Genomic DNA, 23,502 nt, shown 5'->3' on the forward strand with positions numbered 1-23,502 from the left:
TTTTCACATTTCCTGACATTTAATCCTAGTAAATATTCAGTCTTCGGTCAATTAAGATCACCACTTTATTTTAATAATGTAAAATGTCAGAATAATGGTGATTTATTTCTTTAATCACATTCCCAGTGGGTCAGAGCTTTACATACACACAATTAGTATTTGGTAGCATTACCTTTAAATTGTTTAACTTGGGTCGAATGTTTTGGGTAGCCTTCCACAAGCTTCCCACAATAACTTGGGCAAATTTTGGCCCATTCCTCCTGACAGAGCTGGTTAACTGAGTCAGGTTTGTAGGCCTCCTTGCTCGCACACGCTTTTTCAGTTGTGCCCACAAATTTTCTATGGGATTGAGTTCAGGGCTTTGTGATGGCAACTCAAATATCTTGACTTAGTTTTCCTTAAGCCATTTTGCCACAACTTTAGAAGTATGCTTGGGGTCATTGTCCATTTGGAAGACCCATTTGCGACCAAGCTTTAACTTCCTGACTGATGTCTTGAGATGTTGGTTCGATATATCCACGTAATTTTCCTCTTCAGATGCCATCTATTTTGTGAAGCGCACCAGTCCTTTCTGCAGCAAAGCACCCCCACAACATGATGCTGCCACCCCCATGCTTCCCGGTTGGGATGGTAATTCTACGGCTTGCAAGCCTACCCCTTTTTCCTCCAAACATAACGATGGTCATTATGGCCAAACCGTTCTATTTTTGTTTCATCAGACCAGAGGACATTTCTCCAAAAAGTACGATCTTTGTCCCCATGTGCAGTTGCAAACTATAGTCTGGCTTTTTTATGGCGGTTTTGTAGCCGTGGCTTCTTCCTTGCTAAGCTGCCTTTCAGGTTATGTCGATATAGGACTAGTTTTACTATGGATATAGATCCTTTTGTACCTGTTTCCTCCAGCATCTTCACAGGGTTTTGCTGCTGTTCTGGGATTGATTTGCACTTTTTGCACCAAAGTACGTTCATCTCTAGGAGACAGAATGAGTCTCCTTCCTGAGCGGTATGACCGCTACGTGGTCCCATGGTGTTTATACCTGCGTACTATTGTTTGTACAGATGAAAGTGGTACCTTCAGGCATTTGGAAATTTCTCCCAAGGATGAACCAGACCTGTGGATGTCTACTATTTTTTTCTTCTGATGTCTTGACTGATTTCTTTTGATTTTCTTGTGATGTCAAGCAAAGAGGCACTGAGTTTGAAGGTAGGCCTTGAAATACATCCACAGATACACCTCCAATTGACTCAATGATGTCAATTAGCCTAACAGAATCTTCTAAAGCCATGGCATCATTTTCTGGAATTTTTCAAGCTGTTTAAAGGCACAGTCAACTTAGTGTATGTAATCTTCTGACCCACTGGAATTGTGATACAGTGAATTATAAGTGAAATAATCTGTCTGTAAACAATTGTTGGAAAAATGACTTGTGTCATGCACAAAGTAGATGTCCTAACTGACTTGTCAAAACTATAGTTTGTTAAGAGGCTTCTCTGTCTTCTACTCGTAACCTGTGTTAATGGCACCTGTTTGAACTTGTTATCAGTATAAAAGGCACCTGTCCACAACTTCAAACAGTCACACCCCAAACTCCACTATGGCCAAGACCAAAGAGCTGTCAAAGGACACCAGAAACAAAATTGTAGACCTGCACCAGGCTGGGAAGACTGAATCTGCAATAGGTAAGCAGCTTGGTTTGAAGAAATCAACTGTGGGAGCAATTATTAGGAAATGGAAGACATACAAGACCACTGATAATCTCCCTTGATCTGGGGCTCCACGCAAGATCTCCTCACCCCGTGGGATCAAAATGATCACAAGAACGACGAGCAAAAAATCCCAGAACCACATGGGGTGGACCTAGTGAATGACCTGCAGAGAGCTGGGACCAAAAATAACAAAGCCTACCATCAGTAACACACTACGCCGCCAGGGACTCAAATCCTGCAGTGCCAGACGTGTCTCCCTGCTAAAGCCAGTACATGTCCAGGCCCGTCTGAAGTTTGCTAGAGAGCATTTGGATGATCTAGAGGAAGATTGGGAGAATGTCATATGGTCAGATCAAACCAAAATAACTTTTCGTGTTTGGAGGACAAAGATAATTGCTGAGTTGCATCCAAAGAACACCATACCTACTGTGAAGCATGGGGGTGGAAACCTCCTTCCATCAGCAATGGCTTTGAAGATGAAACGTGGCTGGGTCTTTCAGCATGACAATGATCCCAAACACACCGCCCGGGCAACGAAGGAGTGGCTTCATAAGAAGCATTTCAAGGTCCTGGAGTGGCCTAGCCAGTCTCGAGATCTCAACCCCATAGAAAATCTTTGGAGGGAGTTGAAAGTCTGTGTTGCCCAGCAACAGCCCCAAAACATCACTGCTCTAGAGGAGATCTGCATGGAGGAATGGGCCAAAATACCAGCAACAGTGTGTGAAAACCTTGTGAAGACTTACGGAAAACGTTTGACCTCTGTCATTGCCAACAAAGGGTATATAAATTATTGAGAAACTTTTGTTATTGACCAAATACTTTTTTTCCACAATCATTTGCAAATAAATTCATTAAATCCTACAATGTGATTTTCTGGATTTTTTTCTTCTCTTTTTGTCTGTCATAGTTGAAGTGTACCTTTGATGAAAATGACAGGCCTCATCTTTTTAAGTGGGAGAACTTGCACAATTGGTGGCTGACTAAATACTTTTTTGCCCCACTGTATATCAACGGGCACTGTCTTTTTCAGTAGGAGAGGGAGAGACTATGGCTGCCCAAGCCCTGTTACGCACACCTGACGCGATGTTATCTTCCTCGCTCATTTTTCAAAATAAAAGCCTGAAACTGTCTAAAGACTGACACCTTGAGGAATCGATAGGAAAAGGAATCTGGTTGATATCCCTTTAAATGGAACGAAGGCAGGCTATGGAACAAGGAAGCTTTCAAAATAGAAGCCACTTCCTGGTTTGATTTTCCTCAGTTTTTCGCCTGCAATATCAGTTCTGTTATACTCAGACAATATTTTGACAGTTTTGGAAATTTGACTGTTTTCTATCCTAATCTGACAATTATATGCATATTCTAGCATATAGGCCTGAGAAATAGGCCGTTTACATTGGGAACTTTATTTTTCCAAACATAAAAATAGTGCCCCCTAGCTGAAAGAGGTTAACAAGAAATTTGTGCAGTGGTTGAAAAACAAGTTTTAATGACTCCAACCTAAGTGTATGTAAACTTCCGACTTCAACTGTATGTCCTTCATCTGTTTCTTGTTAAGCATTTTCCCATCCTGGAATCAGAAACCCTATGGGAATCTTTGGGAGAGAAGAGAAATGTATTACAATTTAGCATACACTATCTACACAACTTTACTATTGTCATGATTTATACCATTAAGGCTTAGCTAGTTATCTTATCGACAGCTTACTAATAATAATAGTGTTTAACATTACTTGTTAACACATCGCTAGCTACCACCGATTTAAAGGGGTTACCTAGTTATCACAATTTTTGCTAATACACTAGCTAGCTAGATTCTTACAATTGGAACCACTAGTGTGCTGACTGGATGCTAGTTAGTTCACTTACCAGGTACCTAGCTAGACATACCTGAGTTCTGATGTTAGATAATGAACATGCTAATCTAAAAAAAAGCTAGCAAAACAAATAGCATGGAATTTCTATCATGTCGATGTTCGCTAGCTGGCTGCTAACGTTTGCTAGCTAGTGAAGCTAACAGGCCAGCAAATGTGAACAACTTAGCTAGTTAACAATATCATGCCCAAGATTATCTCATGCTAAATCATCTAGCTGAATTTTTATATTTATAAAGCCATTTTAGGTTTCACCTAATGCTAGCTAGATGTTTCCTAGGTAGGACAGATGCTATGTAGCTAGCTGGGCAAGCAAGCTAAATCATCCATCAGAAATTCTGTATCCGAAAGTGAAAAATTGCATTTTTGTAAATGTTTATTTTGCGTGATCTCTTCTGTCTGGCCTTTGCACACTTCTCATAGCTACGTCCATTCTGATTCTTCATGAATCCCTGTCACATTGTCAGTATCAACACAAAATTCTGAGCACGTCCCAGGTATTTATTTCAAGCGCAGATTCGTGCAGATGCTGTATCACAAAGTAGGTAATTTCTCAGAAACCAGTCAAACACGCCAATAATATGGCTTGAGATATTCAGATGAGGCCTTCATTCCTGGAATAAATAGCTAAATTGACCACAAATCATCAGGGTTTTAAACGTGGAGCCAGATATCATTGTAGTTGACCATTGATCTGAAAACCAACCATTTCTGGGAAAGGGAGACAATGAATCACACCTAAGTGAGAAAATAAAAGTGGTGTATCTGCAACCATTGAAGATAAGGTTTCATAGGACCTCCTGAGTGGCACAGCATCACAGTGCTTGAGGCCTCACTACAGACTCTGGTTCGATCCCAGGCTGTGACCGGCAGTCCCATAGGGTGGTGCACAATTGGCCGTTGTCCGGGTTAGCGGAGGGTTTGGCTCGGTGGCTTTACTCAGCTCTTTGCGCTCTAGCCACTCCTTGTGCAGGTTGACTTCGGTCGTCAGTTGAACTGTGTTTTCTCCGACACATTGGTGCAGCTGGCTTCCCGGTTAAGCAGGCGGGTGTTAAGAAACTCTGTTTGGTGGTTCATGTCGCGTCATGTTGGGGAGCCTGTTGGGGAGTTGCAGCGATGAGACAAGATCGTAATTGGATCGCAATCATGAAAAAGGGGTAAAATACAAAAAAAGGAACATAATAATACGGTTCCATTATGATACATAAGAGTTCAATATTATACACATTTGTAAGAGCTTTTATAAATGGTTAATAGCTGGAGGTAAATAGTGGCTCACTATTTGGCAAGCACTAACTGGCTATAGCACTACTATAACCCATTTATGAATGTTTTATAATGCATTTACAAATAACTAACCATTAATAACGTAAATATTAACACTTTACAAATGGAACGTTACGATTTTTCATAAACCTATTGAGTACATAAATCAAACAAACCACTCACTGATGGATTGATTCCGTTGTTTTCCTGTGTGTAGCTCCATCGTCCGGCTGGGACGGTGGCTCTCCCTCGGACCCCCCAGTGGACAACGGCACTGCAGCCTGGGGGAAACCTACTGAGACCCCCACCGGCTGGGAAGACCCTGGGAAGACCACCTCTGGCTGGGGAAACCCCTCACCCAACCCCATCAAATCTGGTAAGGGAGCTAACTACTGTAAATCCTCAAAGATATGATGGCTGATTGTCTAACTATAGGTACAGTGTAGAGGTCGACCGATTAATTGGAATGGTCGATTTAAATTAGGGCCGATTTCAAGTTTTCATAAAAATTGGAAATCTGTATTTTTGGATGCCGATTTGTATTTTTTACACCTTTTATTTAATCTTTATTTAACTAGGCAAGTCAATAAAGAACACATTCTTATTTTCAATGACGGCCTAGGAACAGTGGGTTAACTGCCTGTTCAGGGGCAGAACGACAGATTTTCACCTTGTCAGCTCGGGGGATCCATCTTTGCAACCTTACAGTTAACTAGTCCAACGCTATAACCACCTGCCTAATTTTTAATTTTATTTATCTGTTATTTTACCAGGTAAGTTGACTGAACACGTTCTCATTTGCAGCAACGACCTGGGGAATAGTTACAGGGGAGATGAGGGGGGGCTGAATGAGCCAATTGTAAACTGTGGATTATTAGGTGACCGTGATGGTTTGAGGGCCAGATTGGGAATTTAGCCAGGACACTGGGGTTAACACCCCTACGACACCCCTCGTTTCACTCCACAAGGAGACTGCCTGTTACACGAATGCAGTAAGCCAAGGTAAGTTGCTAGCTAGCATTAAACTTATCTTATAAAAAAACAATCAATCAATCATAATCAATAGTTAAGTACACATGTTTGATGATATTACTAGTTTATCTAGCGTGTCCTGCATTGCATATAATCTGACTGAGCGGTGGTAGACAGCAGCAGGCTCTAAGCATTCATTCAAAAAACACTTTAGTGCGTTTTGCCAGCAGCTCTTCGTTGTGCGTCAAACATTGCGCTGTTTATGACCTCAAGCATATCAACTCCCAAGATGAGGCTGGTGTAACCGATGTGAAATGGCTAGCTAGTTAGCGGGGTGCGCGCTAATAGCGTTTCAAACGTCACTCGCTCTGAGACTTGGAGTGGTTGTTACCCATGGTCTGCATGGGTAACGATGCTTCGAGGGTGGCTGTTGTCGTTGTGTTCCTGGTTCGAGCCCAGGGAGGAGTGAGGAGAGGGACGGAAGCTATACTGTTACACTGGTAATACTAAAGTACCTATAAGAACATCCAATCGTCGAAAGGTTAAAGAAATACAAATGGTAGAGAGGGAAATAGTTCTATAATAACTACAACCTAAAACTTTGTACCTGGGATTATTGAAGACTCATGTTAAAAAGGAACCACCAGCTTTCATATCTTATGTTCTGAGCAAGGAACGTTAGCTTTCTTATATTGCACTTTTACTTTCTTCTCCAACACTTTGTTTTTGTATTATTTAAAACTAAATTGAACATGTTTCATTATTTGAGGCTAAATTTATTTTATTGGTGTATTATATTAAGTTAAAATAAGTGTTCATTCAGCATTGTTGTAATTGTCATTATTACAAATAAATATTTTTAAAAAATGGCTGACGTAATCGGTTTCGGCTTTTTTTGGTCCTCCAGTAATCGGCATCGGCGTTGAAAAATCATAATCGGTCGACCTCTAGTACAGTGCATTCGGAAAGTATTCAGACCCTTTAACTTTTTCCACATTTTGTTACGTTGCAGCCTTACTCTAAAATGTTCAAATTAGTTTTCCCCCCACATCAATCTACACACAATACCCCATGATGACAAAGCAAACATTTTATTTTAGAAATGTGTGTGTGTGTACCTGTATTTGGGGAATTTCTCCCATTCCTCTCTGCAGATCCTCTCTTTCTCTGTCAGTTGGAAGGGAAGTGTCGCTGCACAGCTATTTTCAGGTCTCCCTAGAGATGTTCAGTCACTCAAGGACATTCAGAGACTTGTCCTGAAGCCACTCCTGCTTTGTCTTGTGCTTAGGGTCGTTGTCCTGTTGGAAGGTGAACCTTCACCCCAGTCTGAGATCCTGAGCACTCTGGAGCAGGTTTTCATCAAGGATCTCTCTATACTTTGCTTCGTTCATCTTTCACTCAATCCTGACTAGTCTCACAGTCCTTGCCGCTGAAAAACATCCCCACAGCATGATGCTGCCACCACCATACTTCTCTGTAGGGATGGTGCCAGGTTTCCTCCAGACATGATCTTGGTATTCAGGCCAAAGAGTTCAATCTTGGTTTTATCAGACCAGAGAATCTTGTTTCTCATGGTCTGAGACCATTAGGTACCTTTTGGCAAACTCCAGGTGGGCTGTCATGTGCCTTTTTACTGAGGAGTGTGATTTGGCCACTCTACCATAACGGCTTGATTGGTGGAGTGCTGAAGAGATCGTTGTCCTTCTGGTATGTTTTCCCATCTCCAGAATAATTATTTAACTCTGTCAGTGACCATCGGGTTCTGGGTCACCTCCCTGACCAAGGTCCTTCTCCACCGATTGCTCATTTTGGCCGGGTGGCCAGCTCTATTAAGAGTCTTGGTGGTTCCAAACTTCTTCCATTTAAGAATGATGGAAGCCCCTTTGTTCTTGAGTACCTTCAAGGATGTACATGATTAAAATTGAATTCTACTACACCGGCTCTGATGCTCATCGGATGTGGTAGGGCTTGAAAACTATTAGAATACAAAAGGAAACCCGGATGCGAGCTGAGCTGTCCAGTGACGCGAGCCTACCTGATGAGCTAAATGCCTTTTATGCTTGCTTTGAGTTAAGCAACACTGAAGCATGCATGAGAGCACCCACTATTCCGGAGGACTGTGATAACGCTCTGGTACGCCGACGTGAGCAAGATTATTCACAAAGCCACGGGGCCAGGTGGATTACCAGGACGTGTACTCAAAGCATGTGTGGATCAACTGGCAAGTGTCTTCACTGACATTTTTCAACCTCTCCCTGACTGAGTCTGTAATACCAACATGTTTCAAGCAGACCACCATAGTCCTTGTGCCCAAGGAAGCAAAGTTAACCTGCCTAAATGATTACCGCCCTGTTGTACTCACGTAGGAAGCATGAAAGGCTGATCATAGCTCACATCAACAGCATCCTCCCGGATACCCTAGACCCAATTCGCATACCGCCCCAACAGATCCACAGTGATGCAATATCAATCGTACTCTATACTGCCCTTTCCCACCTGGACAAAAGGAACACCTATGAGAATGCTGTTTATTGACTACAGCTCAGCGTTCAACACCATAGTGCCCACAAAGCTCATCACTTAGCTAAGGACCCTGGGACTTAACACCTCCCTCTGCAACTGGATCCTTGACTTCCTGATGGGCCTCCCCAGGTGGTAAGGGTAGGCAACCACACGTCAGCCACTCTGATCCTCAACACTGGGGCCCCTCAGGGGTGTGTACTTAGTCTGCTACTATACTCCCTGTTCACACACGACTGCATGGTCAAACACGACTCCAACACCAAGTTTGCTGATGACAGAACAGTGGTAGGCCTGATCACTGGCAACGGTGAGACAGCCTGTAGGGAGGAGGTCAGAGAACTGGTGGTGTGGGGCCAGGACAACATCTCCCTCAATGTGAGCAAGATGAAGGACTACAGGCAAAGGCGGGCCGAACAGGCCCCATTAACATCAACGGGGCTGTAGTGGAGCGGGTCTAGTGTTTCAAGTTCCTTCAAGTTCCTTCGTGTCCACGTCACCAATGCTCTATCATGGTCCAAACTAGAGGTCGACCGATTATGATTTTTCAACGGCGATACGGATTATTGGAGGACCAAAAAAATGCCCATACCGATTTAATTGGCACATTTTATTATTATTTTATATTGTGTATGTATGTGTATATATGTGTATGTATGTGTGTATGTATGTGTATATATATATATATATATGTATGTGTGTATATATATGTATGTATGTTGTATTAAATTACAATTACAACAATACTGAATGAACAATCAACACTTTAATTTAAAAAAAAAAGTTTTTACTTAATATAAAATAATGAATAATTATGAAACATTGCATTAAATAATGCAAAAACAGTGTTGGAGAAAAGTCAAGGGCAAGATGTGCCATGTAAAAAGGCTAACGTTTAAGTTCCTTGCTCAGAACATGAGCACATGTGAAAGCTGGTGGTTCCTTTTTAACATGTCTTCAATATTCCCACTTAAGAAGTTTTTAGGTTGTAGTTATTATAGTACTTTCTCTCTATACCATTTGTATTTAATATACCTTTGACTATTGGATGTTCTTATAGGCACTTTAGTATTGCCAGCCTTATCTTGGGAGTTGATAGGCTTGAAGTCATAAACAGAGCTGTGCATCAAGCATTGCTAAGAGCTGCTGTTTGAATGAACGCTTACGAGCCTGCTGCTGCCTACCCCCGCTCAGACTGCTCTAACAAATATCAAACTATAGACTTAATTATAATATAATTAACACAATATGGTCAAATCCGGAAACTATAATTTCGAAAACAAAACGTTTTTCAGTGAAATCCGGAAACGTTCCATCGAACGGGTGGCAACCCTAAGTCTAAATATTACTGTTACATTACCCAACCTTAAATGTTATGTCATAATTATGTAAAATTCTGGCCAGTTAATTACGGTCTTTGTTAGGAAGAAATGGCCTTTCAACAGTTCGCAACGAGCCATGCGGCCCAAACTGTTGCTTATACCCTGTTTCTGCTTGCACTGAACGCAAGAGAAGTGACACAATTTCCCCAGTTAATATTGCCTGCTAACATGAATTTATTTTAACTACATATGCAGGTTTAAAAATATATACTTGTGTACATTATTGCAACGATTGTACTCTTTTTGAAATGTGCTTTTGTTAAATAACCCGTTTGGAGAATTTGAAGTAGGCTGTGATTCAATTATAAATTTAACAGGCACCACATTGATTATATGCAACACAGAACAAGCTAGTTAACTACACATGGTTGATATTACTAGGTTAACTTGTGATGATGTGAATATTATTTTGTGTATAATATGAGTTTAATGCTAGCTAGCAACTTGTCTCCTTACAGCCACAAGGTCCTTTTGAGACTGCACTCGCGTAACAGGTGTTCAGCCTGCCACGCAGTCTCCTCGTGGATTGCCATGTAATCAGCCATAATCTGCATCCAAAAAGGCCGATTACCTGTTATGAGAACTTAAAATCTGCTATAATTAATCGACCTCTAGTCCAAACACACCAAGACAGTCGTGAAGAGGGCACGACAACACCTTTTCCCCTTCAGGAGACTGAAACGATTTGACATGGGTCCCCAGATCCTCAAATGATTATACAGCTGCACCACCGAGAGCATCCTGACCGGTTGCCTGGAATGTGAAGCGCTACAGAGGGTAGTGTGTACGGGCCAGTACATCACTGGGGCCAAGCTTCCTGCCATCCAGGATCTAAATAATAGGCGTGTCAGAGGAAAGCCCATAATTCAATCACCCAAGTCATAGGCTGTTTTCTCTGCTATTGCACAACAAGTGGTGCCGGAAGGCCAAGTCTAGGACCAAAAGGCTCCTTAACATCTTCTACCCCAAGCCATAAGACTGCTGAACAATTAATCAAATGGCCACTGGACTATTATTGACCCCTCCCCCTTCCATTTGTTTTGTACACTGCTGCAACTGACTGTTATTATCTATGCGTAGTCACTACTTCCCTACATACATACCCTGACACTGACTCTGTATGTTTTTGTTTACTTTTTATAATTTTTAAAACTTTAGTTTGGTAAGTTTTCTTAACATTTCAAGAAGAGTTAAGAGCTTGTAAGTATTTCACTGTAAGGTCTACACTTATTGTATTCGGCTCGTGACAAAGTTTGATTAAGACTGTAACAAAATGTGGAAAAAGGGAAGGTCTGAATACTTTCCAAGTGCTCTGTATATCATAAGCATAGCTGTGTGACGAGTCACCCTTGCAGAGTGACATGGTTTTGTCTCCCAAAATATCCAGACAGTCAAAGATTTGCATTGTCATAACAACACAGCATTTTGTTAATATGGCATTATGTTCTTATGGTGTAATAATGCTACTCATTGTTATATCCCTAGCAGGTTCAAAGTCTATGCAAGAAGGAAGCTGGGGTGAGGGCGACCAGGGCTCTGTGGCGGCCTCTCGTCACTCCAGCTGGGAGGAAGAGGAGGAGGGAGGTGGAGGGGTGTGGAGCAGCGCTGGATCCCAGGGTAGCAGCTCTTCCTACAACAGTGGGGGCTGGGGCCAAGGTCACGGGGGCAAGAAGCCCAACAAGGTAGAAAAGTATTCACAATGGGGGGAGGTTTTTTTTGGTTGTTGCCTCATTCAAATACTTGATAGGAGTTAGATTTTTGATGAGGTCTTTTGGTTTGAAGACGATGTTTGTGCCAGAACAAACTACTGCCATAAATGTTATATTTGTATGTTTTTGTCTCAGGCTCCACTGAAGAGTGGAGGAGGAGACTCCTGGATGAACCCCATGAATAAACAGTTCTCCAACATGGGGCTCCTGGTAAGTTTCAAAGCAAATACAAGGTTTAGGGTCCATGGGCAGGCATAGGTTGTGTTTTGAGATATTGGACATAGTGGGAGATGTTTTGTTGTAGCTATTACAATGACGATGTCATGCCAAGCAGGGCCTAAAATGTACTTTTTGGTCCCTAAACCCTGCAGGTAGATGGCGAAATATACTCAGCAAAAAAAAGTCACGATCCTGTCTTTCAAAGATAGATCTCTTTTTAACTTCATTATAAAGGGTTTAAACACTGTTTCCCATGCTTGTTCAATTAACCCCTCAAACTAAGTAGAGAATCAATCTTCAGGATGTTATTATCATATATATCCAATGACGTTCCAACCGGAGCATTCGTTTTTGTCTACAGAGTAATGGAACGCAAGGTGATCTAATGAATACTGCACGTAACCAGGAACTGGCATTCTGCCAGACCAGTGACTCAAATAGCTGCCATCCGGTCTCACATCACACTAGCGGCTTCATTCCACGTTCTGCTGACTGTTGACATCCAGTGGAAGGTGTAGGAGGTGCAAACAGATCCATATCTTATTTGGATGTGAATAGGCGATGAGTTGAAAATACACCAGCCCCAGAATTTCCACTTCCTGTTTGGAAGTTTGCCTGCCCTATGAGTTCTGTTATACTCACACAGACATAATTCAAACAGTTTTAGTAACTTCAGAGTGTTTTCTATCCAATAGTAATAATAATATGCATATATTAGCATCTGGAACAGAGTAGGAGGCAGTTCACTATGGGCACGCAATTCATCAAAAGTGAAAATGCTGCCGCCTATCCCTAAAAGGTTATTAAGACATTTAATTTCACAGTCATGAAAACTTAGGACACTAAAGAGGCCTTTCTACTGACTCTGAAAACACCAAAAGAAAGATGCCCAGGGCCCCTGCTCATCTGTGTGAACGTGCCTTAGACATGCTGCATGGAGGCATGAGGACTGTAGATGTGGCCGGGGCAATAAATTGCCGTAATGTGAGATGCCTAAGATAACGCTACAGGGAGACGGGACAGACAGCTGATCATCCTTGCAGTGGCAGACCAATTGTAACAACACCTGCACAGGATCGATACATCCTAACATCACACCTGCGGGACAGGTACAGGACGGCAACAACTGCCCGAGTTACACCAGGAACGCATAATCTCTCCATCAGTGCTCAGACTGTCCGCAATAGGATGAGTGGAAAAAATGAACACAGTTGACAGTGAGGACGTTTCTTTTTTTGCTGAGTTAGTTTTTTTTTATCATGGAGAAAACAAACTGCCTATGCCTAATATTTATAAAAAAATGTATTAGTAAGAAGTAATGTGATACATTGCTCAATTTCATTACAATGTTTGTGACGTGAGTCTTTCAATCAAAATATCAGATGAGTTAAAGGGCGAGAGGTTACCTTGGTAATGGTGTCACTAGAGTCTCAAGTGTGTCTGTGTGGGATTTTGGATCTGACTAGTAGTAGACAGCATCTCTCCGCGATCAGTTGAAGCAGCAGACTCAAACTAACATTGAAAAACAACCAACCTTGTGATCAAAGCAATCTAAATGGCCAAGAAACACGAGGACAAAGTCTCACTTTGTAGATTTGAGTAAATTAGACCAGCTTTTATGCCTGTGCGCAGTACCTCCAAAAATGAATCTATTAGCACACTGCACAAAGCTCCCTAGCCAGGCACTGTTGCTGCGCGAGGTGGTTTATATATTCGTTTTTCTTTGTACGATTAGCAGCTATACAACATAAACGCAGAAATACTCTCAAAACAAGCTACTGTAGGGCCTCCTGAGTGGCGCAGCGGTCTAAGTAGACGCGCCACTACAGGCCCAGGTTCAATCCCAACCCGGCTGTATCGCAACCGGCCTTGATTTGGAGTGCCATAGGGCGTTGCACAATTGGCCCAGCGTTGTCAGGGTTTGGCCGGGGGGGGGGGGTTTACTTGGCTCATCGCGCTCTAGCGAAGACTTGTCAGTTGAACAGTGTTTCTTCCAACACATTGGTACGGCTGGCTTTCAGGTTAAGAGGGCGGGTGTTAAGAGGTCATGTTTCGTAGGACGCTTGACCCGACCTTCGCCACCAGAGCCCCAACATTGCAACATTTTTACTCCTATTTCTATTTGCAAATGTGAATGTAATGCTCGCACTGTAGAGCCCTGCAAATCGACCACCCGCCTACGTGGCTTGTGAAATATACATTTTTACTCTCCAATACCTCAATTCACCCTCATTTGACAGGTGTTAATTTTACGCCCCCTGATGCCACGTGATAGCTATGTTGGGGTTGATGGTGGTAGTGAAGATATGTGCTGTGTTTGTAGGGTGATGATCCTAGTGGGCGACCTCTGGACCTGGCCCCTGGTCCTTCTCAGGATAAGAAAATGGAGGGAGAGAAGCGAGGGATGGGCCTGAATGACTACAATGGAGAGATGCGTAAAGGAGGGCAGAGAGGAGTGGGAGGAGGAGGCATGGTCTACCGTTCACCTGGTTCCAAAGAGATTGGGCCTGGCGACCCTGGGCCTTGTTATGACAAGGTTGGTACCTCAGACACATCACAAACCTCTCTGGATACGTCCCAAATTTCACCCTATTCCCTGTATAGTACATTAGTTTTGATCCGAGCCCTATAAGCCTTGGCCAAAAGTAGTGCACTATAAAGGGGCGCAAACCTCTGACTTCTTCAAGTCCCTCTTGTACCGTTAACATTTTCTTCTCTGTATTTCTTTCTTTCCCGTCTTCTTTTGGTATCCTTCTTCCTGCCCCATCATTTGGTATTCTTCTTCCTGTCTTGCCTACTTCTTCCCCCAAATTGGGCAACTACTTCGATTGGCTGTCACTGCGATCAGCAGCCCTTGCCGTTCACCAATCAGGATGGGTGCCTTGGGGAGGAGTACTCTCCACCCACTGTCTACAAACCCTCCCCCCTCTACAGCCACACTATCCCCCCTAGACAAGTAAGGCTGTGTCCCTCTGTCTCCATCAGCTCATTGCTTCACTGCTAACCTGGTCCCCGAAACAGGTTCTGTTTAGCCAAATCTTGAGTACTGTACATCCCTCATAAATTGTATTCGTTAAAAATCTGAGTACATATCATTAATAAAAATAAAATGGATGTACCAATTGCAGATTATTCCTTTTAAACATCAAGTACAAAGTATCCTAATGTAATTGTGTCAATAGCTAGGTTTCCAACCGATTGGTGACAGGTTTTCATGCAAATATTCTCAAATCTGTATAAAAACAAAACACACATTTTCCCACCAGAAACGTTTCCATCAAACTGACTTGTTGTGTATTAAAGACTGTGTGTGATGACAGTGCACATATAAAATAACTTTTGCAGTTAAATTCCCATGTACTGAATAAAGTACAAGTTGTTAAATGGGTTTCCATCGCATTTTCAATTCTACTGATGGGTTTTGTCAAAACAAATATGGTTTGTTTAGTGAATGTGCCTACTTTGGTTTTGGCACGTGCGCTCTAGCCAACAGCTCACAGCTCATATAATGGTACCTACAGTGCCTTAGGAAAGTACTCAGACCCCTTGAATTTTCCCACATTTTGTTACGTTATAGCCTTATTCTAAAGTTGATTTTTTTTTATCCTCATCATTCTACACACAATACCCCAAAATGACAAAACAAAAACTTTTATTTATTATTTTTTACATTTTTGCTAATTTATATATCTATTTTTTAAACAATGTAATTGTGAAAAGTATTCAGACCCTTTTAATCAGTACTTTGTTGAAGCATCTTTTGCAGTGATTACAGCCTGGTCTTCTTGGGTATGACACTACCAGCTTGGCAGCTTGCTGCACAACTATTTTCACGTCTCTCCAGAGATGTTAGATCAGGTTCAAGTCCGGGCTCTGCCCCAAGGACATTGAGAGAATTTTCCTGAAGCCATACCTGCGTTGTCTTGGCTGTGTTTGGAAGGTGAACCTTGCCCAATCTGAGGTCCTGAGCACTCTGGAGCAGGTTTTCAACAAGGATCTCTCCGTTCATCTTTCCCTCGATTCTGACTAGTCTCCCTGTCGCTGAAAAACATCCCCACAGCATGATGCTGCCACCACCATACTTCCCGGAAGGGATGGTGCCAAGTTTCCTCCAGACGTGATCTTGGCATTCAGGCCAAAGAGTTCAATCTTGGTTTTTCAGATGAGAGAATCTTGTTTCTCATGGTCTGAGAGTCTTTAGGTGCCTTTTGGCAAACTCCAGGCGGGCTGCCATGTGCTTTTTTTACTGAGGAGTGGCTTCCGTCCGGCCACTCTACCAATAAAGGCCTGATTGATGGACTGCTGCGGAGATGGTTGTCCTTCTGGAAGGTTTTCCCATCTCCACAGAGGATCTCTAGAGCTCTGTCAGTGATCATCGGGTTCTCGGTCACCTCCCTGACCAATGCCCTTCTCCCCCGATTGCTCAGTTTGGTTGGGCGGCCAGCTCTAGGAAGAGTCTTGTGGTTCCAAACTTCTTCCATTTTAAGAAAGATGGAGGCAACCGTGTTCTTGGGGACCTTCAATGCTGCAGATATTTTTTGGTACCCTTCCCCAGATCTGTGCCTCGACACATTCCTGTCTCGGAGCTCTACGGACAATTCCTTCGACCTAATGGCTTGGTTTTTGCTCTGACATGCAGTGTCAATTGTGGGACCTTATATAGACAGGTGTGTATCTTTCCGAATCATGTCCAATCAATTGAATTTACCACCTGTGGACTCCCAAGTTTTTGAAACATCTTCATGATAATCAATGGAAACAGGATGCACCGGAGTTCAATTTCGAGTCTCATAGCAAAGGATCTGAATACATATGTAAATGGATCATTTCAAGTTTTTATTTATAATATATTAGCAAAGATTTTTTTAAACTGTTTTTGATATGTCTTTATGTGGGGTCAAGGGGTCTGAATACTTTCCAAAGGCACTGTCTGAGATTATTATGGATAAGAGCCAGTTTGTCAAACAGCAGCCAAGCATCGATCATCATGTCACCAGAATAAGTCCCTCAATATTTATTGGAAAGTAGCATCAAGCTCATCGCCTTCCACTGTCACCATCCTGTGAAGTTCATCATTTTATTTAATCTGTAGCCTAACAAATTGCATGCTTTCCTGAGTCGTAGTGGGAGGACCACACAACATATCGTGAGGTGACTCCAAGTTCATGATAGTTATTATAATAAAAATGTATATTCACAGCCATTTCTCACAAAACGATCCCAGCTAGTCTGGTGTGTTTTGTTTTCATTTGGAATGTTTACCGACAAATGTTCTGTTTTCATCAGTCCTGCCGTAACATTTTTTTTATCCGACATGTACTTTACTCTCATAAAAAAGTTTGGATGGAGACATGTTTATTGTTGTACCATTCTCTTCATCTGTAATTTCCTACTTCATCTCCCCTGTCTTAATGTCTAAGAGTCAACCATGTTTGTAACCCTCTCCCTCTCTGTTCCCCTGTCAGGGTGGTCATAACATGTTTGGCGGCTGCGGTGGTGGGATGCCCCAGTCCAGACACCAGCCCGGTGTGCCACCCATCAACACGTCCGCTGGGATACGAGCGCAAGTGCCTCATCAGTACCTGTCGCCTCAGGTACCATTGTTGTTTTTGTTGTTGTATTTGATCAGACTGTAAAAGTAATCAGCTGTTTTAATGTTCATCTTTTCACCGCTGTTTTCACTACTTGCTGATCAATATCCCTTGTGCAAATCAGTCTACTATATGCCCCAACCTCTGCTCAGGAACAATAGATTTTTTGGTCCGTTGGCTTTTGTCAGAACTTTATGTGCAACATGTTGTTTCCAAGGATATGGTTTTATTTTGCCAGCCTGCTCTGGATCATTACCTAATGTGAGTGATTAGGTGAACTCACTCGATGGAGGAAGAAAACCTCACCAAATCAATGAGTAGTGCACCACTGATTTTCTGTTTATTAGAGGGAATGTGCTAGACAGAAGGTGCTTTGTGTTTATGTTCCACGTTCCCATGGTAACACCGATGTTCCAGGTGCCAGGTTCCATGCTGAAGCAGGTGGCACCTCCCAGTGCCGGCATGGGTGGAGTCGGGGGTGTGAGTGGGGTGGCGGGTGTAGGAGGGGGTGTGTTCCCCCCTCAGCTGTCCCCCCAGCACATCGCCATGTTGAGCGGCATCTACCCCCCCCATATTCAGTTCCAGCTGGTGAGTAGCTGTACTCCTATACAACTCTAGAATGAAAACTGTAGTGGCCAGAGAACATAGCCTTGAGGAACACCAAAACTAACCTTAGATTTATTCTAATTAAAGCCTTGTTGGCTCACACGTCCAATGTTTTTATATACCTATATAGTCATATGACAAGTCAGTAAAAGTACCAATTTGTTTGACAAATTAGAGAACTTACAGCTCTCAGACATCTACCTCTGTTCATACTCCTTCTTCTTCTAGCCACTCAATGTTTCCTCTGGAGAGAGAAATAGCAGTGGGGGGATTGTTTTGGGGGTCCCTCCCCAAATACATTTTATGTTGGACTGAGAAGCTTAGTTGTGGGGACTTTTAAAAATAATATTCTACTCCAAAATGAATGAAAATAAAATTATGCTGATACCATTTAAAATTATTTCCGCCTCCAGAACTGAGCCCAATGACATATTGGTACAATTATTTGTTTAAATTATTTTAACATATTAGACCATATACAGTGTCCGTATTATCAGGTATGCCATTAGCAATAAGCATATTACCTGCAGCCCAATTTATTCAGCATTGTGGCTGGCTATAAATAGGCTGAAGAATGGGGTTGCCTATTGGGCTAATCATTAGCTAGATACCACATGTCATCTTTTATCTAGTTAGCATCCTATTGATGTATTTTATGTCCCAAAAAACTTGGATAAACACAGTAAATATGTGGGCCTTCCTGTTAAGGAAACTCGGGGTAACATGCCTGTACTTCTCGCAGAGACCACTTCATGTCACCATTTTCTCCTCCTAAAACTTTCCCTGGTTACCACTACTCTTGCTCAACAAAACATTTCACCTGTCAGCACAATTAAAGTCACTCCCCAAAATTATTTTGAGGTAGTCAGAATGCATGTTTCCCTCCCATATGGCACTCGTAACTTGAATGCGCCTCGGGGAATATTTCTCTCCCATTGAACACTACAAGAAGCCGACTTGGTAAACAGATGAACTATTATACTATGAGGTTGTCAGATTTTTCTACTCGTTTTGTTTGCAGAGAAAAAGTAAATGTGGACACTTCTAGTGTCTTAAATGTGCACTTTGCCAGAAATATTTGTTCATGTTCCATACTTTTGGGGGTGTGGCACCAATGAGGTTGCCGTGGAGCAGCGCCGCAGCAGAAACACTGCACTCTCAGGTGTTTACAGTGGTCTCTCCATCTCCCCCAGGCCTGCCAGCTCCTCCTCCAGCAGCAGCAGAACCCCCAGCAGCTCACCTCACCACAGCAGCTACAACAGCTGCTACAGAACCAGAGAAAGTTCCCCCAGAACCTACGCCAGCAGGCCGACCCCCAACAGGTCAAACTGCTATTACTGTTACAGCTGCTACTAATACTATTGCACTAGAAACAACACAACCAATGTTCCCTCTAAGCAGCGAGCGTGCATGGCCGTTCTTCTGTGATCTAATCAACATATCAGTCACTTTTCAATGCAACAAACCAAAACACATCTAACTTCGCAAGATTGAGTCTGATTTTGTGGTAGGCAGAGCCAGAACGCAACGGCGTAGAATTCTATTGGCAGGGGTGGCCCACAAGCGGTCTTTTAATCAGCTGCGAGTGAAGGCACTTTTCAGATCAGTTCTTTGCAGGTTAGCAGTTATTATCCCAGTTATACATAAGTATAGGTCAGCAGTGAGGAGTTACTGCTTCCTACAAGAGCACAAAACATGTAGGCTACATTTCTTTGAAAAGCCAGTCTTAAGGTAAAAAGCTTGTCTTAATCAAAGGGGGCATTATTAATCAAAGGGGTATTGTATTTTGAGACCGGCATGAATAAGCCAATAGGCAGAGGGGTAGCCTACATTATCTAATTCTCTGTATGGTAATAATAATACATTTTATTTTATAAAGGGGTTTCTTGCATCATACAATGCAATTTACATTCACCTATTTGGTCCATGGTGTTAAAGGCCAAGTAAAAAATCATAAATTAATGTCAAGCCTTCATAATGTAAGTCTCATGCATTGAACACCACATATAGGCCAGATCATATAATTCAAAAGCTATTTCGATGTGAAATTGTTATGGGATTTGCTCCATTGGTTTTGTTGGTAGGCCTATATTTAATGCTCAAATTGCCTATTGGCTACTGTCAAACTGTAAGGGTACAGCCTCAGTGTTCACAGTGAATGCGCACCAGAAGTTGCATGAAATTCTCACACTGTTCAAGTTTCCGCTCACAAGAACCTCAAATTTGATCAGTGCCTCAATGTTTAATGAACATTGAACGAAACCCTAGTTATTTCAACCTTAAACTAAACGTGCCCGCTATGAATCAGGTGAAACTCTGTACATGAGGAAATACTATATGTTTTGAACACAAATGTTGAATTCTGATTTGTATGACTTTTCACATGAATAGTCATAGGCTGGTGTTGCACCCATGTTGCCATGTCTGCTCACAGGGTTCCCAATTTCACCCATCGCTCATCTCTCTCTCTTCAGCTGGCTAGGATCGTGGCTGTTCTCCAGCAGCAGAGGCAGCAGCAGGGTGTCGGAGGGGGCTCCAAACTATCACCCTCTGACCTGGGAGGAGGAGGCCCCAAACTGCCTATGACTGACTCCCTGCCCCATCCAGGCATGGGTGGCTCTGTGGACCTGCACCAGAAAACACAGGGCTACTCTGGTGAGCGGTGTAAATAATGACATGAATGGACGTAAAGGATAGATTATCATTTATTTTTCAAAAATGCTTGATTTTCCATTTTACCCGAGAGATCGTCCAACTCATTTTGACAACTGTTATACATCTTATTTTCAATACAAACCACTAACAATGTTAGTTTTATTTGTCGTATGTACAGGATACACATAGTACACACTGTCCAACCAAATGCTTACTGTCAGTGTAAACCGTCTTGAGGATTTTCATTGCATACTGACGGATTCTCTGCATGTAATTGAATCATACAGGCCCCCTGCCATCAGTGCTAACCCCTACATGTCCCCCTCCCTCTCAGGCTATGGTGGAGGAGTGAACCTGTCTGGTCTGGACATGGGGGGCTCGGTGATGGGAGGCCCAGGGGGGATGAAGGACATGGGGGGGCAGCAGTCCCGCTTCAAATGGATGATGGAGGGTCACTCTCCTGCCCCCTCCCCTCCTGAGAGCCTCAACAAAAACGGTAAGAGTCTTAACACTGTAGTGAGTTTACGGAATGAATTATAGTATGACATGGGGCAGCAGGTCGACTAGTGTTTAAGAGTGTTGTGCCAGTAACCGAAAGGTCGCTGGTTTGAATCCCCAAGCCGGAAATATGCTGATGTGCCCTTGAGCAAGGCACTTAGCTCCAATTGCTCATGTCAGTCGTTCTGGACAAGAGTGTCAGCTAATTTACTCAAATGTAAATGCCAGCATATATATGTTGATTGTTGACCCATCTTCTGCTTTTTCATCTGGCTTTATTTGTCGTCTTTCTTCATCTCTCTCTCTCTCCTCTGTATCGCTCTTTTATTGTCTTCTCTTCTCCCTCTTTCAATCCCCCTCTTCCTCTCAGGTCCTATGTCCACCCCTATGAGAAGGGGGGGCTCTCCATACTCCCAGTATGACATGATGGGAGGGGAGGGGCTAGGCATGCCCCTCCAGAGGGACAACTGGCACCGTACTCCTGGGAACAAGATGGGCTCCAAGCCCCAGGGCACGTCCAGCTGGCCTCCTGGTGCGTGGCCATTCTAAATACCAACTGAATCTGCATGATTTTGATCTATCCAACCACTAACACACCTGATTTGACCAAATCCCCTGAATCAGCCAGTGTTGGGCTGGAACAAAAGCCTGCAACAAACACCCTGTAGCTCTCTGGGACCAGGGTTAAGTCGGTGAGGTGGCTTCATCTGTTTGTTTTCAAAATAAAAATCAAGAATTTCTGTTTGTCAGAGTTCCAGCCCGGCGTGCCCTGGAAGGGGATCCAGAGCATCGACCCAGAGTCTGACCCCTACATGACCCCAGGGAGTATGATGGGAATCCCTGGGCCGTCCAGCCTCAATGACACCGAGCACCAGTTGCTAAGAGACAACACAGGTACCTACCGAGACTCAAGCAGAGTTACGACTGTATCTATGACTCAATCCACTTTCCGAGCACCTGTTGATAAGAGAACAGCTGACCTGACATATTACATAAGTATGCTGTCATCAGCCCTCGTCCTCACAAAGTCAAAGAAACTAGTATACCACTGAAATCATATCCATCAATGCATGCACCAGTTAAACATTAAGTTGTGTTAATAATATACTCTCTCTTACTATATCAGGGATGGACAACTGGTGGTCCGTGGAACAATTTCAGATTACATTTTTTTGGGAACTTAGTCCAACTTACAAATTTTCTTTAAAACTGCTAAATTGTTTCTATGCCTTGTGGAAAAATTTGCAGAATTGCATGACATAAGATTTTATGTTAATCTTCGCTGTCACGTCAGGGGCCGCTAAAATGTTTTTCTCACAAGGTGGGGGGTATGGATGTGGGTACGCAGACCCACGAGCCACCGTGGCCCCCATGAGTTAAGCTTTTTGTGTTTGTGTTCTAGAAGCCAACCCCTCCCTGAACACCTTGCTGCCTTCACCTGGTGCCTGGCCCTACAGTGCCTCAGACAGCCCCCTCAACAACGCACACAACTCAGGTAAGACTGAAAACGCAGTAACACTATGAATGTGCTATGTATGCTTTATGGATGTGCTATGAAGTCCTAAGGTGCCTTTCACCAAAAGCGCTATCACGTTCACTTAAGGTGCGTCCGCAAATTCACTCTGGCTATCTACTCTGATTTCAGAGCATTCTCTTCTGAGTATGCCAGAGCGCAGAATAACTAATTAATTTACGAACACTCAACACCCGTTGAATGTGTCAGTAAACGTCGGCAAAAACTCGTAATTAAATTGTTTCCAGCAGCACCGTTAGTCACCAACGCTCTGGATAACATGAAAACAACCTAAGCAGCTCTGCTCGGACAAGTAAAAAAGGTCAGCAATCTGTTCCCTCGTTTTTCTCTGGAAGTACAGTGGGGCAAAAAAGTATTTAGTCAGCCACCAATTGTGCAAGTTCTTCCACTTAAGAAGATGAGAGGCCTGTCATTTTCATCATAGGTACACTTCAACTATGATGGACAAAATGAGAAAAGAAAATCCAGAAAATCACAATGTAGGATTTTTAATTAATATATTTGCAAATTATGGTGGAAAATAAGTATTTGGTCACCTACAAACCAGCAAGATTTCTGGCTCTCACAGACCTGTAACTTCTTCTTTAAGAGGCTCCTCTGTCCTCCACTCGTTACTTGTATTAATGGCACCTGTTTGAACTTGTTATCAGTATAAAACACGCCTGTCCACAACTTCAAACAGTCACACTCCAAACTCCGCTATGGCCAAGACCAAAGAGCTGTCAAAGGACACCAGAAACAAAATTGTAGACCTGCACCAGGCTGGGAAGACTGAATCTGCAATAGGTAAGCAGCTTGGTTTGAAGAAATCAACTGTGGGAGTAATTATTAGGAAATGGAAGACATACAAGACCACTGATAATCTCCCTCGATCTGGGGCTCCACGCAAGATCTCCTCACCCCGTGGGATCAAAATGATCACAAGAACGACGAGCAAAAAATCCCAGAACCACATGGGGTGGACCTAGT

The 23,502-nt window shown here is 42.9% G+C and overlaps 1 protein-coding gene across 1 annotated transcript in view; it reads left to right on the top strand.

The window, feature by feature from the left end:
• The window catches only part of LOC124038762 (trinucleotide repeat-containing gene 6B protein-like), a 50,436-nt gene that overhangs the window by 18,912 nt on the left and 8,022 nt on the right, over positions 1–23,502 (top strand). The window contains 13 exon segments of the mRNA XM_046354833.1: positions 5,065–5,223; positions 11,207–11,403; positions 11,566–11,640; positions 13,973–14,185; positions 14,498–14,605; positions 17,115–17,243; positions 17,658–17,828; positions 19,040–19,168; positions 20,321–20,501; positions 20,836–20,997; positions 21,370–21,531; positions 21,750–21,893; positions 22,402–22,494. Coding sequence (XP_046210789.1) covers positions 5,065–5,223; positions 11,207–11,403; positions 11,566–11,640; positions 13,973–14,185; positions 14,498–14,605; positions 17,115–17,243; positions 17,658–17,828; positions 19,040–19,168; positions 20,321–20,501; positions 20,836–20,997; positions 21,370–21,531; positions 21,750–21,893; positions 22,402–22,494 — 1,923 coding nt within the window.

This window comes from Oncorhynchus gorbuscha, linkage group LG06, assembly GCF_021184085.1.
Source record: "Oncorhynchus gorbuscha isolate QuinsamMale2020 ecotype Even-year linkage group LG06, OgorEven_v1.0, whole genome shotgun sequence".
In the NCBI taxonomy this organism is placed as follows: Eukaryota; Metazoa; Chordata; class Actinopteri; order Salmoniformes; family Salmonidae; genus Oncorhynchus; species Oncorhynchus gorbuscha.